The 17,927-nt window shown below is 46.8% G+C and overlaps 1 protein-coding gene across 1 annotated transcript; it reads right to left on the bottom strand.

Annotated features, from left to right (window-relative positions):
• Positions 1–236: 236 nt before the first annotated feature.
• Positions 237–17,587, bottom strand: LOC111598489 (cadherin-related tumor suppressor). The gene is made up of 7 exons (XM_023313746.2): positions 12,035–17,587; positions 10,549–10,863; positions 10,257–10,490; positions 9,996–10,197; positions 9,643–9,932; positions 3,082–9,407; positions 237–3,015 (listed from the first exon to the last, which is right to left on the bottom strand). The coding sequence occupies exons 1-7, from the start codon at positions 17,567–17,569 to the stop codon at positions 297–299; spliced, it is 15,621 nt and encodes a 5,206-aa protein (XP_023169514.2). The 5' UTR covers positions 17,570–17,587; the 3' UTR covers positions 237–296.
• Positions 17,588–17,927: the final 340 nt, after the last annotated feature.

Raw genomic sequence — 17,927 nt, forward strand, 5'->3', positions numbered from 1 at the left:
CTACATTGCCTAACAAGAGGCTGCTGAACTCGGCTCCACTATTGGCAAATGCACATCAGTCAGTGCAATTTCGTTAAAGACCTATGAAAATGCACTTAGGATCAGTAACCTTGATACAAGGTGTTAAGTGTTTTGTAAAGTACATTCGTATAAATATCAATGCAATAGTTATTTGAAACTTAATTAGAACTAACACTGTACAGTTTCGTTGTACATTACAGAATGAAATGGCGACGCTTAACTCTAAAAGACGCATAAACTTTTACACTTAATACACATACTCCTTACGGAGTGTTTCACACGTACTCCTCTGGTGCTTTTTGTACATTGGGTATACGTAGAGTGGAGACTGGCTGGGAGGGCTGTTGTTGCTGTGGATTGGTCGTATCAGGAAGTTCGGCTATGTCCTTGAATACGCCCATCAGGTTTTCATAGCTTGGGCCCCAGTTGAGCAAATATTCCCAGCCCAAGGTTGTTGCCGATGGCGAAGCGGCTCCATTTGCCTTGCGGTAGATTCCACTTAAATGGTTTGCCAGATCATCGTCGCTGGCTACAAGCGTACTAAGTGAACCTCGAAAAGATGACTCAAATCCGTCATAGGCATGCGGTGGAATGGGCGGAGTCTTTGCCACATTTTGGCTCCTGCTGGGCTCCCCACTGATTGCACGAGCCACTGGACTCCGACTATCGAGAATGCTTTTGCTGGTTGAGTACTTGCCATCGCCACTCAAGCTGTTATTATCATACTCAATCTCAGAGCAGGTGAAGCTATCGTTCCCACTCTCATCTGTAGATGTTGAGCTGTGCGCATCGACATCACCGCCCAGAGATAGATGAAGTGCACCGCCTGGCACTCGAGGCGTCGGCGCCTCGCTGCTGGATGACAAGTCCAAAGTGGAAACTAAGCTACAAGTTCTCGGTCGAGCACTGAGTCTTTCAATTTCTTCGGCAGTGAGACCCATTGAGTTCTGTGGTGGTGCTTGAGGTGGTGCAACAGACTTCTGGCGACTAGCACTGGAACTCTGACCAGACAGTTGCGACATCACTGGACTGTTCAAGCTACGCTCGCTGTTGCTGTGCAGTGCATCCTTGCCGACGCCTCCAGAGCTAGAAGTGGTGGCTAATAGTGCGCTCTGCAATGGTTTGCCTGAGATATCGTGCAGAGTTAGAATTCGCGGCTGTTGTGAGCTCAGTTCGGAGCTGGGCGAGAGGCGTGCTAGGGGAGTTGTCTGGTGGGTGCGAGACGTCGACGTTGCCGACGGTGGTTGATTGCTTTGATTGGGCACGCGCGGCACGAAGGAGGCGTTAACAGAATGTCGTGGTGAATGGCGATGCTGCTGCTGGGCTGCTGCGCTCTGATGCTTGTGGTGTGTATAAGATGCCACAGGTGGTGTGGTGGCCTTATACTTGCGCATGCCACCCGCTTCACGATATCCCTTATAATGGTATACGATATCAATGTCGGACGGTGCAATCGAGCTTGCGTTCTCCAAATCGTAGTGTTCTGGATACTCTGAGCCCAAATCTACGGAGCTTCCGTGATCGAGTGGGTGCAGTGGATTTGGTGGCGGTATCGACAGATGATGTTCCTCTCTGATTGGTGGACTCTTGCCCACAACCTCACGTTCGATTATATCAGGTCTTTGAGGACGCTGCTGTGGCTGTGGATGGTCTGCAGTAGGCGGTAGTTCACTGCGTTCCTTGAATTTTTTCGTAATAAGCTCGGGGCCAGTTAGATGATGACCAGGTGATCTCAAGTGATCGTTGCTAGCTACGAGTGGTGCAGGTGGGTCATTTGCATTAGCGTGGATACTGCGTGGCAGCCCATGATCAGAGGTTTGGCTTTGTGAAGTTGGAGCGGGAGGGTGCTTAATTTTAAATCCTGGCACCCCACAGCTGAGACTACCAATCTTTTCTTGTTTTCCTCGAAAGCGATAGATAATGTATGATCCGAAAATAGCCACAACAAGTATTACGAAAAACACAATAACCAGTGTGATGCCAATGCTCAGGGGGTCGGCTACTTGGGCAGCATCGGTACTCGTATCTAATCCTCTGCAGCCCATCTTAACATTTCCATGATGCTTCACTGTGAGGAAAATGCTGCCAGAGCCGTTCAATGGCTGCAACTCGTTATTGATGGTAAAGTTGGCTATGCAGCCAGTGAAAGGTTCTTCCTTCATCAAACCACTGGACGCACCGCCTACGCTGAGTGTAGAGAGATACGGGTCGAGGAAGTCATGCACTCCCGCAAGGTCTAGCTCATCGCCCACTTGGTGTCCATCAATTAGCAAGTAGAGTGTGCGGCTCTGGCTGTGAAGGCTAATGTTATGCCATTTTCCATCATTCAAGGCTGAAGGCTCTGGCACAGTCATGTTGATTGAGAGGTGTTGCTTTGAATAGTAAACGAGTCTGCCATCCAAAAGCGACAAGGAAGTGTACATTTGATTGGTGGCTGCATATAGGATCAATCCATGTGACTTGAATGTGCGGAAGAGAAAGCTGAGCAGCTTCGGAGGCTCATAGAAAGATGTCGTCACAGCACTTGCATTATGTGTTGAGAGGCGCTTTGTGCGAGTGCCTGAGTTGGACCAAGCATTGTTTCCATTATAAAGATTATCCAGAAGCTGCATGCGTCGGTACTGTTCGGATATTTTAAATTCGATAAAGCCTCCGCTGCTTATTCTGACAGGCTCTAGAGAGTTTCCACAGTCGGGCGAGAGAAGCTGGTCGCCGCATTGGCAAAGCGACGTTGACCAACGATCAATGCACTGACCCGCATAGCTACTGCAGCGCTCTGCTGCTATAGCTGGCTGACAGGCTTTTCTGTTGCATCCGGGTAAAATTCCATGCTGTTGTATTGGTGAGCTCAAATTTAAGGCGCGTCCATTTATAGAAACGCTGTGAACACAGCCAACAAGATCGTCACTGTGTATTTGACCAGGTCGCTCGAGGACGGGATCTGCTGATTGTAAGCCTCCAATAAGCAGGGGCTGTTTGTTGAAGTTGAGAGTTCTGTAATAATAATAATAATGCGATAATTAGTTTCATAGTGTAATTGAGTTGAGTTTGCTTGCTTACCCCACGGGCACAACATTGTCTGCATAACAATTGGAATCACCAGGAATGCACTCGGCGCATACTTCGCCGGATTCCGTACACTTTGCGATGCTCAGGGACATGACCCGTCCATTGCGGGTGGCAGTGACCTTATGCCAGTTTCCGTCGGCGAGATTGAAGCCGGCAATAACTGTACTAATAGCAGTACGTGAACCTCCTGATGAGAAGACTGCCTGACCTTTAACCAGCTCAATGGCCAAAAAGTCCGAGCGTCCGCCGTTCTGCAAACCGTAGTTGTACACCAAGAGTGCTGTAGGCTTTGTTGTGGCAAAGACAATTGAGATGTCGTTTGTTGTGGGATCCAAAGAGGGAAAACTCATAAAGGAAAGTGGTTCAAATCCGTAGCTAAATCGTTCGCAATGACGTCCATAGCGACCAGAAGGACAACTGCACTTGTAGCTTGGCTTTAGACTGACGCACAAGCCACCATGTAGACACGGATTGGGACGACACGAATCAGCTATACTCTCACATTGGCTTCCCCGATAGCCGGGCCGACAGAGACAGAAGTATGAGGCGCCATCAGGACTACGTTGGCAGCTGCCGCCATTGCGACAAGGTTTCCCCCAGCAGACATCACTGCGCTCCTTTTGACACTGCTTGCCATCTCGATTAGCCGGGCACTCGCACTGATAGTCATTGCCCATTCGCCGACACTGAGCCTGCCCATGGCAGGGATTGGGTAGACATGGATCTTGCCGTCTGGCGCACTGCTCACCAGCATAGCCCTTGGCACATTGGCACGTGTAGTCGTGAATGATCCGTGGCCCACTAAGTATGAGCTCAGGGCTATCGATGCTTCTAAAGTGGCTTGCATCCAGCAGTCGAATAGAAGCACTGCACACACCTCCGTTGGCGCACACATTAGGTGTGTTGCAAGGCTCGTAACCGATTACAATTTCTGTGTGCAGCAAGTCGGACAGAGCGGAACGCTTCTCACGCAGACGTTCGCCGACGTGAATCGGTTCTTTGTACGTAAAATTGAATGAACGCACCACCATTAGGGCTTCCAGATCTACATTGCTTCCATTATTGGCCTCCATTTCAATGACGCTATAAATGAGAATTTCGTCACTAGCAGAGAAGCGGGACTTGAGCAAATCAAGAGTTTGCACGTAATGTTTTGTGAGAAACTGGGATGCTGTCATATTCCGTATCAAGAGGGGTAAAGTGTTATCCAAGGTGGCATTGTTGTAGCTCTGAAAATCGACGGTCACCTTAGAAGTGACATCATCGTGTTTGCCATCATTGCCAGTGACATCGTACACGTATGACATCGGGGTAGTCAATGATGTTGTGTACAGGTCACAGCCGGTCTTTATAGTCAGCTGTCCGCTGCCTTTCAAACGGCAGCGATAGTCGCCCACGATGTCAACATCATTCGGATGCACATCAGCTAGTTTCGCATTTGTGGGCAAATCTCCGTTAAATATACTCACAGCCACATGAACAGAGCGCGCTGTTGAAGGATTATCATTTTTATCCAACACTTTTATGGTCACTTTATGCTGCGCCTGTTGCTTAGGGCTTCCACTGTCCTCCACCTCAATAATAGCCTCCAGTTGGGGGGTTGCCTCACGATCGAAGCTGGCAGTAGACTTTAGCAAGCCTGTATACTTATCAATGGCTAGCCAAGACTTGTGTCTGCCTCCCACGATCTTGTAACTAAAAGGTGCTCCGTTTTCTGGCAAATCTGGATCGGTTGCTGCTAATGTCATTATTGATGTGCCTGGCGGCTCGTTTTCTGGTATATAGCCAGTAAGAGCTTCTGAAGTAAATGTAGGTCCATTGTCGTTGATATCCTCCAGGTTAATGCGGACTGTGGCTGTGCCCGTCTGCGGTGGCAGCCCCGTGTCAATTGCGCCTATAACTAGATTATAGTGTGCAATATCCTCTCGATCTATCAGGGCAGCGGTGCTAATTTCACCGCTTTCTGCATCAATCTTGAAGCTTTGCTTCAAGTTCCCATTAATAATGGAGTACGTAAAGTGATTATTTTGTGGGCGAACGTCTTTGTCTACTGCCTTCACTGTTGTCACTACCGATCCAATTGGGGCAGATTCTAATATTGTTGAAGTGTAGAATCGCTCAACAAACTCTGGTGGATCATTTCCGTCTTGGATAGATATTATAACCTGTGCCTCATCCGTATCATTGCCTCGTATGCTTCCGTAGTTCTTAGCCATTACCATAAGCACAACCCGATTTTGAGTTTCCCGATCCAAATTACGAGTTACATGCAGCAAGCCGGTATTTGTGTTGATCCCAAAGCCCCTGTCATTACTGGAGCCAACCAACAAATAATAGATTCGACCATCTTCGCCAATGTCTTTATCGGTTGCCTGCACCGAACCCACTGCAGTGCCTACAGCTGAAGTTTCCGAGACATCGAAGTGGAAAACCGGTTGCAGGAATTGCGGATAGAATTCGTTAACTCCCAAAATGTGAACGTGCACAATTGCGTAACTTTCCATGATCGAGTCTGGGTTCTTGGCTTTAATGTGCAATGTGTAACTGCGGCGCTCTTCATAATCAAAGCTGCTGGCAGATAAAACTGTTCCATTGCTGGCATTGATCGTGAAAAAGTGATGATCAGTGCCGCTAGCCAGAAATGAATAATGTATGATGGCATTTTTCGTCGAGTCCTTATCGGTGGCATGGGCTTGAAATACAACAGTTCCTGCCGGCTTGTTTTCCGCTATATATCCATGGTATTCAGATTGATTAAACAGCGGGGGATTGTCATTAACATCAGTGAGTATAATTGTGACCATAGCTACTGCAGACAGAGGCTTGTAGCCCAAGTCGGTGACGGATATGTTCAAGTGATATTCCTGCATCTGGTCGTAGTCCAATGGATGCATTATTGTGATGGCACCAGTATGCTTGTTAACATTAAATTTTTCGCTCTCGTTGCCGTCCATAATACTATAGTGCAGCATTCCGTTGGGTCCGTTATCTTTGTCCGTCGCAGTGACTGTTAGTATAGTCGATCCAATCGGTTCATTCTCCGGCACAATCACCTGGTAACTGAGTGTCTTAAATTCGGGAACGTGTCGGTTTTCATCAGTGACAACTACGATGACTCGAGCTTGATCTGACTGTGGCGGAACGCCTCGATCTGTAGCCTTGACAGTGAGCTCAAAGCGTGAATTAGCCGGCATTTGAATTGGTTTCATCAGGGTTATCCAGCCATCGTGCTTGTTGAGAGCAAAGTAAGCGCTCAAATTGGAGCTGATGAGTGAGTAGTCAATTTCTGCGTTGACTCCTACATCGTAATCATCGTTAGCATGCACTTTGACCACACGCTGACCTGCTTTTGCATTTTCCGGTAACGGGGACAGATACTCTGGCTGCACAAACTTCGGCGGGTTGTTGTTTGCGTCTACTATGTTGATATTGACTAGACATTCTGTATAGAGGGGCGGCTTTCCGTTGTCTGTGGCCAGGATGGTCAGTGAGAACATGTTCTCTGGTGAGCTTATGTACTGCGAGTGCTTGTATTGGATTTGTGTTTTGGTGAAGATTTCGCCCGTGGCGGGATCGACGCTAAATATTGGAGATGGTGACTGCAACGAGTATGAGATGACAGAGTTAGGGCCCTGCTTATCGCGATCAGTTGCTATGACCTGGCCCACAAAGGCAACGGTATGTTGCAGCTCCGGGAAATTGAAGCTGTAGAAACTATGCTCGAACTCCGGAGCATTGTCGTTTTGGTCCTGTATGGTAATTGTGACAGGGGTCTCCGCCCTCCAGGCTCCATCTGAGGCTATAACCTTTAGAATGTATTCGTCCTGTTGCTCACGATCAATTTCGCCCACGACTGTAATGTTGCCACTTTGAGAGTCGAGTTTGAACTTATTACCTGGGTTCGCGCTAAACGTGTACGAAGCGTTCGCATTTTCACCCAAATCCAAGTCGGAGGATGTCACACTTATAACGAAAGTGCCGATCTCAGCATTTTCTGTTACATTCAACGAGTAAAGACGGGTAAACTTTGGTGGATTGTCGTTTTTATCCAACAGATGCAGCAGCACACTGGCAGTTCCTGTTAGTTGTGGCACGCCCTGATCGACGGCTTCCACAACAAGTGCGTAGTCACTCATCTCTTCGCGATCTAGTTGCATGGTTGTATATATTTCGCCAGAGCTGTTAATTTCAAAAATGCCATTGTAGTCATTTTTCAAGAGGTAGCTGACCTCGCCGTTGTCTCCAGAATCTTTGTCCATTGCCTTGATTGCCACAATAAATTGCGGTGGGGTTTCTTCCTCTAAAATTTCTGCGTTATATATAAGCTTCTCCATGACCGGAGGATTATCATTAGCATCAGAGACGTTAATGTTTAGAAGCGTAACGGTGTGAAGACTTGGTCTATCCGAGTCAGCAGCTGCAACCCAGATCTCATATTGATGAGTCAACTCATAGTCCAATCCGTCTTGTCCAACGCTTAAAACTCCGCTATTTGGATCCACAACAGCCGCATTGCCCATATTGCCACCAGCTATTTTGTATTTTATCGTGGCTACAGATCCCTTTTTGGGGGACGAGGCAGCCAATTTAGCAATCATTTTGCCAGGTTGCACGTCTTCCTGTAAATTGAATTGGGTGATGGGCATGTAAGAGAAAACGGGAAATAGCTCCACCGGTCGAAGCTGAACCGTGAGCTCTGCTGTCGACACTTGGGGCATAAGTCCGAGGTCCGTCGCATGAATGTTTATATTGAAAATAACGTCAGCGTTTGGTTTGTTTTTCTGCATCAGTTCCGATTTCGCACGTATCACTCCCGTGGCTGGGTGGATTTCGAAGAAGTGTTCATCTTTTCCGCTTATGTTATAGACTATCATTGCATTAACTCCCTCGTCCAAGTCTGAAGCTCGTGCTCCAAACACAAACTCTCCAGCGCGGATGTTGTTCGGCACAACAATATTAAATGTGCTTGCCTCGAACTTGGGCACATTGTCATTTGTATCAAGAACTGTGATTGTCAAATTCACCGAAGTCGCTCGCGGCTCGGTAATAGAACTGTCCTGAGCCATAAGTGTTAACTGATAGACGCCAATGCTTTCTCGATCCAGTACGACGGCCGTTGAAATTTCGCCCGTATCTGTGTCAATGTGGAAGTGAGTCATATGCTCTCCCAGCAAGTTAAATCGTATCTTAGCGTTTAGACCGACATCCTTATCTGTGGCCACGGGCTTGAGCACCAAAGATCCGCTTGGAAGATTTTCTTGAATTGTGGCATGGTAGTATTGCAGTTCAAAAACAGGTCCATTGTCATTGATGTCCTGAACTTCAACTCTCACAATGCCCGTATTGGACAGAGGGGGCGATCCAGTGTCCATTGCGACCAGTGTTAAAATGTATTCGCTTTGCTGCTCGCGATCAAGGGGCGTCAATAGGACTATCTCGCCCGTTGATGCATTGATTCGAAACAGATCCTTTGTCGCATTTCCCTCCTTGAGGAAGTATCTAACTTGCGAGTTTAAAGGCGGAGTGTCAGCATCGTAAGCATTTACAGTCAGCAAGTAGCCATCATTAGGGGGCAGCGTATTTTCCATGACTCGGGTTATGTAAGGGGAGTCAAGGAACGTGGGTCGGTTGTCATTAATGTCAATAATGCTGATGATCAGCTCGGCGGTGTCACTCGCACTGTCTCCTGGAGCACAGTCTTCGGCTCGCACTGTCAACGTATAACGGGCAATGCGTTCGTAATTTAAATTTTTGGCTACTCGTACCATACCCGTATCTTCGCTAATGCTGAAGTCTCGATTTTGATCACCAGATACAATCGAATATCGCACACGCCCGTTGTCACCCTCGTCCATATCTGTGGCAGACACTTGAAGAACCATCGCGCCAATGCTAGCATTCTCTGGCACGGATGCTGAATATTGCTTGGGATCAAATACTGGAATATTGTCGTTCTCATCGAGTATTCTAATCGTAAGCTGAGATTGCATGACAAGAGGCGGTTCTCCTCGATCCCGTGCTGTTATGTTTAAGACAAAGTTTTCCCGAAGCTCTCGATCGAGCACGTCGGCGACGCGTAAAATTCCATCGGTCGGGTTTAAGGTAAATGGCAGAGGTTCAACGACTTCATTATCTTGCCCAAATGGGCGCGGGTCATCTATAAAATAATCTATGTAGCCGTTGCGTCCCTCATCGTTGTCAATGGCCTTCACCGTAAAGACAACCGTATTGACAGCTACATTCTCCATCACCGACGTTTCGTTTGCGGAAACGAACACGGGCGACTCATCGTTGACGTCTTTGATAACTATCGTTACCTGTAAAATAGAAGAAAAGAAAAGTTCTTAACGACGCTCAAGTATTTGTGTCACTTGTTTTGGGCAGTGATATGGTCGATGATCTATTTAAAACAGGTTTGGCTAGAACACGTTTACGTTTAATTAGGGCTTGACAAATTGTAATCGGACTTGTCATAGATCAGACGCCGTTAGTGAAACCCTACAGCTTAAGCCGGTTTCAGGCTAAAATCGACTTAATACGCCAATGTCTTACCTGCACAGTCGATGAGAGCCGATCTTGCTTTTGATGAGCTAAAAATTGATTTTGCTGTGTTTTATAATAACGCCGCGGCGAGCGATATTTCAGCTTTAACTGCGACTCCTTTAGTTCACTGAATATCGCCATCTCGTCGGCGCAGTCGCGGGCGGTAACTGTTAAAGTATATCCGCTACGCTGCTCGCGATCAAGCTGTCGACGTGTGGATATCGTGCCATTGCTATGGATCTCAAAGTCATTGTTATCATCTCCAGCTGTAATGCTGAACTCAATGAGACCGTTGTTACCTGTAATTAAATGGGCGATATTCGCTTATGATTTATTTCAATCAATGGACCCCAGTTACTTACCCGAATCAATATCTTTGGCTGACACGGTTACCACCTCCATTCCTATGGGCACATTTTCGAATATTTCACTCGAATAACTCATGGGATCAAAGAGGGGCGAATTATCGTTTAAGTCGAGCACATTGCAATACACAGTTATAGTAGTTGATAGGGAGGGTTGTCCATTGTCCTGAGCTTGCACAATCAATATATAATGTTGCACCTGATTTGAAGAAAATATATTATTGAAATGTTATGTACGAGAGCCTGTGATTGTCTTACTTCCTCGTAGTCCAGTTTAGCTGTGAGGGTAAGTGTCCCCGTTTGAGGATTTAGGCTGAATACGTCGTTGGCCCAGTCAGAAACAACAGCATATGACACTTGCGCATTCTGAGCCAAGTCAGCATCCTTGGCTACAATTTCGCCAACTTGATAGCCACGTGGTGCGTTTTCTGGTATGTCAAATGAGTACACAGCCTCTTCAAAGATCGGCGGATTATCGTTAGTATCGGCCACCTGAAAGTGAAAAATAACGAGTTAATTACCATTGTAAAGCTAAGCTTGGACTACTTACCTGTATGATCACATCTGTTTCAGTATATTGCACTCCATCACTCACTCGAATGCGCATGTTGTACACGTCCTTTGTTTCGCGATCTAGAGTATCTTTCAGCTGGAGTTTGCCGGTCGTTGGTTCCAGAATGAACTTTGAATCGTGTCCGTTAACCAGGGTAAAAATGATACTGCTCACAATATCGGGATCGGGGTCAGTCGCACGTATTGTGGCTATATTGTGCCCGATCTCCAGGTCTTCGCTTACAGTATAAATTAATGGCGTATCGAGTACCTTTGGCGGACTATCATTTTTATCCTGCACAGTAACTTGCACCTGGAAACAGTAACATTTAGCAAGAGCAACTACTTTCGTCAAATATTTTCATTATATGTGTAGAGCTTGTTGTTGAGAGTATGATTTTGTACATTTTTTATTCTAAACGGTTCCCTTACGCTTCTACTCGTTAAGTCCGAACTTAACTTCAGCACTCCAGATGCAGTAAATACATTTTTAACATAAACGCACATCCCGAAAAAACATGGCAATCGTTTTAAATCAAAGAAACAATAAAATTGATTGAAATACTTTTAGAACGCAAGCCTCAGTCGCTGCAGCAGACTCATATAAGTTCTCCTCTTCGTATGCTCAAAGATACTTAAGCAAATATATATATATATACATGTATGCAGAAGATGCTGGCCAGAACTGGAACTACTTGTATACACATTTGCATGCGTACATTGCTGGCATACCTACGCATATAGCATAAAGCATATCTGCAAAAGGCATGCAAAGGCAAAGGCAAAGGCAAAGGCAAAGGCAACGCCGAGCAGCACCAATGGCTGGTTGCCTGTCTGGTTAAGTGGCAAGAAGTTCGGCTGAAGGGCCGGTGAACAGTGTTCAGCAGCCCCAAAGATGTTTACTGTTGTGAATTCGTTTATTTTTTATTTGACGTTTAAAAACAGGTCGAAAACTTTGCGTCTCGCTGGAAACCAGACTGTGGTATGCGCAGCCGACTGAAGAGTAGGGACTAGAGTGATTCGAAACACCTTCATTGGAATATGGTATGGCGCGGACTACAATTAAAAGCAACTGCCGATGTCACAAGTTATGTATTATAATTTTAGGCTTGCGGCCTATTTATACAGTTTTTCAAAGCATTTCTGCTCTAGAAACGAGTATGACAGGCTTTACAATTGCTTGCCAGAGACAGACCCTCGCAAGGTCTTATAAATTTAATTTTGAGTCAGTCTCTTGCATCTTCTGTCGATTTGCATTTCCAGTCAACTCCCTGCTTTCGTATAATCTACTTTTCATATCTGCAGTAGACATTAAAAGCGCATTAGTGCGGCCTTAACTCATACTGATAAGCCCTTAAAACAGGCCCAGAAATGCCCGACCCAACAGACGACCAGAGTAGGTTTACTAAGAGCGGTGTCCCGCTATCTCTCACATAATCGTGCTCAGTGTCTGGCTGCAGCATCATGTGAATGGCATGTCTTACCTTGGTGTGTGCAGTCCGTGGCTTTCCGCCCAGGGCGATGGCATGGACTTCTATCTCGTAAGTGGGGGGCCCAGCTTCCCGGTCCAACTCCACCGCCGTCGATAATATTCCCAGTTTTGCATCGATATCAAACAGACGATCAACTTGTATGCTGCTACTCGCATGTCCGAATGCATTTGTTTTCGACGCTGTGACATTCGTAACAAAGTACTCAATCTCAGCGCCCTCAAGATGAGCGCTTACCGTTAGGATGCTTGTGCCAATTGGCTCATTCTCGTACACCGAACCGAAGAGGGAGTTGGAATTTTCGAAAACCGGCCGATCGCCCTCGTCCTCGTACGTGCCAAGCGTAATAATTGTAATGTATGTCTCCGTGCTCTTTCGCTCGCCACTTGCCTCGTCCGTTGCCCTTAAGGTCAATGGGTAGCGCACATTGGGCTTAGTTTGAGCCTGGCTAGCCTGGCCAAGCGTGATTATGCCCGTATTGCGTTGCAAATGGAACAGTTCTTGCTGACCGCCGACAAACTCATATGTGACCAGGCCGTTACTCGAGGAATCTGCATCACGGGCCAACACCTGCATCACATGACGCCCAATGCTCCCTGGCGGAATTAAACCATTTCCCAAAACAGGCAAAATTGCAGCATTCATTGAGACGAAGATGGGCGCATTGTCATTGATGTCTTCCACAATGACCGTGACCAGCTTCTCTGTGGACAACTGTCGTTCCGAAGGCTGCGCCTGATCCGTAGCCACGACAGTCAATCGGAAGTTATCTATTGACTCGCGATCAATCTCACGGAGAGTGTGTATCACACCTGTTTGGGTATTGATGCCAAAATGACGACCTCCAGACGTTTCCGGCTCCTGCTTGGTGATAACGTACGTTACTTTGCCATTAAGACCCGAGTCAGGGTCATCTGCAGTCACAGTTACAATTGGTGTTTTCAGTGCTATGCCCTCCTTGATTTGTCGCACAATCGCCGTGCTTGGGAAGATTGGCGGATTGTCATTGTCGTCCACAACAATCACGTTGTAGAAAACGGTGGTCGAAAGGGGCGGAGTGGCACAGTCGGAAGCTGTTATGTTAAGCGTGTAATTGGTAATATCCTCATAGTCCAAGGATTTGTGCAAGTAAAGGCTGCCGCTAATACTGTCAATGTGGAATGTATCTCTTCGATTACCCGCCGTAATACTGAACACTACTTGGCTGTTCACCCCTTGATCCGCATCGCTGGCCCGAAATCGCATTAACTCAGTTCCACTGGGACTTGTCTCCAATACGGAAATTTCACTGCTCGACTGTGTGAACTCAGGTGCATTGTCGTTGTCGTCTAATACCGTGATTGTAATATTGGCTTTGGAACTCAATGCATCTTTTAGTGCTGCATCCTTCGCCACAACGACTAGACGATGAATCTCTTGAGACTCGCGATCCAGTTTATGTGAGAGGGTCAATAGACCTGTGGCGCTGTCTAGGCTAAATAAGTTTGCCTCATTTCCTGCAGCTAATGAGTAATATACATCTCCATTGAGGCCTTCATCGGCATCCTGCGTAAAAACGTGCATTATATGCGTACCCTCAGGGGCTCCTTCAGAGATGGTCACTTGATAGGGGGCACGTAAAAACTCTGGAGCATTGTCGTTTACATCAGTGATGATTACCTTGACTTTAACCTTGTCATTTAGTGGCGGACTGCCGTTGTCCGTCACCACTGCCTCCAGTAATATATAGTTATCTCCGCCGCTATTGATATTCCGCTCATCGTCGCTTAGGCTTTCGCTATTATCAGCTCTACTTGTGCTTCGCACTAGAGCTTCCCTATCAAAGGGCCGAAGAGTCTTGATAAACCCATTGTGCATATCTATCTTAAAATCCTGAGACTGCGAAAGCACGCTGAAGCTCAATTCGGCATTTCGTCCAATATCCCGATCCACCGCAGTCAACTTGCCGACAAACGTGTTTGGTGGCGCATTTTCTGGTATATTAAAAGTAAATGTACTATTCGTAAACTGCGGTGGATTGTCGTTTTCGTCTATGACATGAATGACGATTGGTACCACCGACGAACGCGACGGCACGGCTGCATCGCTACAGGAAATTGTAAGTGCATAATAGTCCCGTTCCTCGCGATCAAGGGGTGCACGAACAAACAGAAAGCCATCGGGAAACACTCCAAATTTACGATCAGAATTGCCATCTATAATCTCATATGATATACGTCCATTGGCGCCCAGATCACTGTCCGAGGCAGCTAGAGCAAAGAAGCGCGTGTTCACCTTGGTGGTCTCTAAGAGTGAAGTTTCATAGGATGTATGATCAAACACGGGAGTGTGATCATTTACGTCAGCAATGTGTACGGGCAAACTTAGACGGCTGCTCAATGGCGGGTTGCCTCCATCAGTGGCCATTATCTCCACATAGAAAACTGTTTCGGGATCTGCGCGTATGGGCTTCTGCAAGTAAACCACTCCCGTGGCGGAATTTATACGAAACTGTTGGTCCGTGTTGTACGTGAAATTGTAGCGTATACGACTATTGACTCCGGCATCACGGTCCCGGGCACGTGACAAATAAATTTCTTGGCCCACTGCTGTATCCTCTGGCAACCATATAGAAACCTCCGTGTCCTGGGCGAAACTGGGTGCATTATCATTTAGATCGAGAACCGTCACGTGAACTTTGCATTTGCCGTAAGCGAATCGAGACATAGAACTGGAACCGTTTACGCTGCGTGCCAGTACAGTTAGTTGATATTGTGCTTGGACCTCTCGATCAATACGGCGGGCAGTTGTAATATAGCCAGTGCGTTGATCAATTGCAAAATATTCGCCTCTATCGCCATAAATAATGAAGTACTCGATGGCTGCATTTGCAAACATAGGCTGTCTCTTGACTTGCACTCGCCCAACCTCTCGATTTAATTTTGGCATCTTCTGATCAGGATCCTCGATGATTTGGAACTCGTAGCCATTGTGAGCGCCAAAGTCGAGTGCTTCCGACTTCGATTCCAATACGATTTCTACAATGGCATCCTCTGTGGTGCGCCGCTCACCAGAATCTCGAGCAGAGATGCGCAGGTTGTAGTGCGCCCTTTTCATTTCGCCACTTGACGTAAATGTGATGGCGCCCGTGCGAGAGTCAAGTTGGAAAACATTCTCGCCACCAGACTCTAAGTTGTATGTAATTAAGGCATTATCTCCATCATCGCGATCAGTTGCCGTGACATTAAGCAGAGGTCGCATACTGTTCTTGTGCGCGACATCAGTGTCCCGATCCTTTACTGTGACGATGTAGTGCTTCGGATAGAACTCTGGATTATTATCGTTTATATCTAAAATGTTGAGGTACACAGTAGCTGTGGCCGACTGAGGTGCCGGTGCACCTTGATCGCGCGCGATCACAAAAATTTCATAATTCGCCATTGTCTCACGATCGAGGGCTTTGCGCGTCATTAATTGGCCTGTTATAGAGTCAATAGCAAATTGTTGCGGGTACAGCCGTTCCACGCTGGGCGCTAAAGAAAATGTAACCGATCCATTCGTGCCTTGATCATTGTCTGTAGCAGATAGCAAGGCAACTAGTGTCGGCGGACTAACGTCCTCACTTAGACTAACATTGAGCTCCTGTTGTCCGAAGTGCGGTGCCTCGTCGTTTTCATCCAGGATGGTGACCTTAAGCTGAGTGTATGCGAACTTTGGATTGGGACCGCCGTCACGTGCGGATATGCTCAGTTCCACGCTCGCTTGCACTTCCCGATCCAATGGACCGGCAGTGACCACAAGGCCCGTCGTCGTGTCGATGTTGAACCACTTAAGTTCATTGCCCGTAAGAATTTCATAATATACTTGCGCGTTGACGCCCGTATCTTCATCTGTGGCAGCGATTGAGGAAACAAAGGTGCCCGTTGGCGCAAGTTCACTTAACACAGCAGAGTATTCAGACTTCTCGAACACTGGCTCATGATCGTTAACGTCGTTTACATTGATAATAAGGTGCGCTATTGATTTCCTTTCTGGCGTTCCTTTGTCTATAGCCACAACAGTCAAATTGTATTTGCTAATCTCTTCGCGATCAAGTATTCCATTTACTCGTACTATATGAAATAGTGGAGTCTTTTCTAAACGAAAATGATGTAGCTCATTGCCAGATACGATGCGAGTTGATGTCTCTCCATTCAAACCGTCGTCCGAGTCAATCACCGATACGGCGGCAACAACCGTGCCATTGATCGCATTTTCGTCCACGGTGGCGGCGCTCCCAGTAGGTGGAAAGTACTGGAACCGTATAATGGGATCATGATCGTTGGTATCCAACAGATTGACAGTAACATAAGTGCGGCCATCCTGACGCGGAGAGCCATGATCGCGAGCAAAAACAGTAAACACACAGCTCTTTTGAGCGTGACCCTTGCCAATGGGCTCTCGTGTCTGTTCGCTTGTTTGTTGAGGACAATTCAGACGCTCCGTCGTAGAAATCACACCCGTTTCAGGGTCGACAGTGAATTGAGTTTCCGTCTCGGACAGGTAATAAGTCAGCTTGCTATTGTCGCCCAAATCGTTATCGGAAGCCATAACTTGGAGAACGGGTGAGCCAGGCAGAACCGTTTCGTTCAACGTTACACTATAGTCACTATGGTCAAAAATCGGAGGATTGTCATTTACATCCAGTATAGTAACATTGACCTGAAGGAAACCTAGTCGGGGAGGCGAGCCACCATCGCTGGCCGATATATTTAGTTGATAGCTGCCGCGTGATTCTCGGTCTAAGTTGCCCGTCGTTTCCAAATGCAGGTAGGAAGTATCTCCGCTGGGATTCGTGGTGGTTACCAAACGAAATTTATTATCCACATTGCCAGCTACGATCTCATAATGATCCGTCACGCCGTTATCGCCGATGTCAGCATCTGTAGCCGCATCGAGCAGCAGACGAGTTCCGCTTACTGCGCTCTCCGAAAAAGAGACCGCGATACTTGCCTCTGGGAACTCTGGCGCATTATCGTTGATATCCAAGACTTTAATGCGCACTTCTATTGGATATGTGGGCTGTGAGGAGAGCACCACAAGGTCGTAATGGCTGCGCATGCCCTCGCGATCTAGCACGGCATTTGTTTTCACCTCACCCGTTATCTGGTCCAGTGTGAATTCTCTCGGCGGCTCATTGAATCGATACGTAAACTTCGGCTTGGTTGGAATAAAACCGACCAGTGTGCCGCGAGGCTGACCCTCAAGCACTTCAAAATCAGCGCTAGTATCGACCGCGCGGGATTGCATTTCACCAGCTGGCGAGGAGCTGCGTCGTCTAGGAAATGCGGCATACTGTTCATATGTTGTGGCATAGCTCCGTCCACGAGGCGACGCCAATTGCTGGGCGCTGGACCGAGCCTCTAACACTTGGACGAACAGAAACGTGGCTAGGACGATCAGGTGAAAGAATTTGCCTCTTCGTTTTCCGCGAATTGTGAGAAGCGAATGCATCTTCTCTATAAGCCTTAGAAGGCTCTGTGGTATTCGCAGATTTTCATTCATTAACATCTATATTCACTTTTTATTGTTTTCATTAGCAACGTGATTTTGTGTTTTTACTGATTGGCTATTCACGCAAATCTCGAAACACGTCATTTTCCAATTAGTTTTGGATTCTTCTAATCACCTGCAAAAGAAAGAACACAAAATTACAATCAGAAAACTCTCGGTTAATCTAATTTCTAGGGTCATCTATTCAACAGACCATTCAAGTCTAGAATAACATTTCAACTTCTCTTAATTTATTCTTATATTTATTGTAAATGCTATGGGAAGGTGTTGCGTCGACTAAATCGTTTTTAATTACTTTAACATGCTTTACTGCTTGCAGTTCACTCAAAGATTTCGTGCCTCTATAAGCACCGAG

This window comes from Drosophila hydei, unplaced genomic scaffold (genome assembly GCF_003285905.1).
Source record: "Drosophila hydei strain 15085-1641.00,03,60 unplaced genomic scaffold, DhydRS2 tig00000172-arrow-pilon, whole genome shotgun sequence".
Taxonomy (NCBI): domain Eukaryota; kingdom Metazoa; phylum Arthropoda; class Insecta; order Diptera; family Drosophilidae; genus Drosophila; species Drosophila hydei.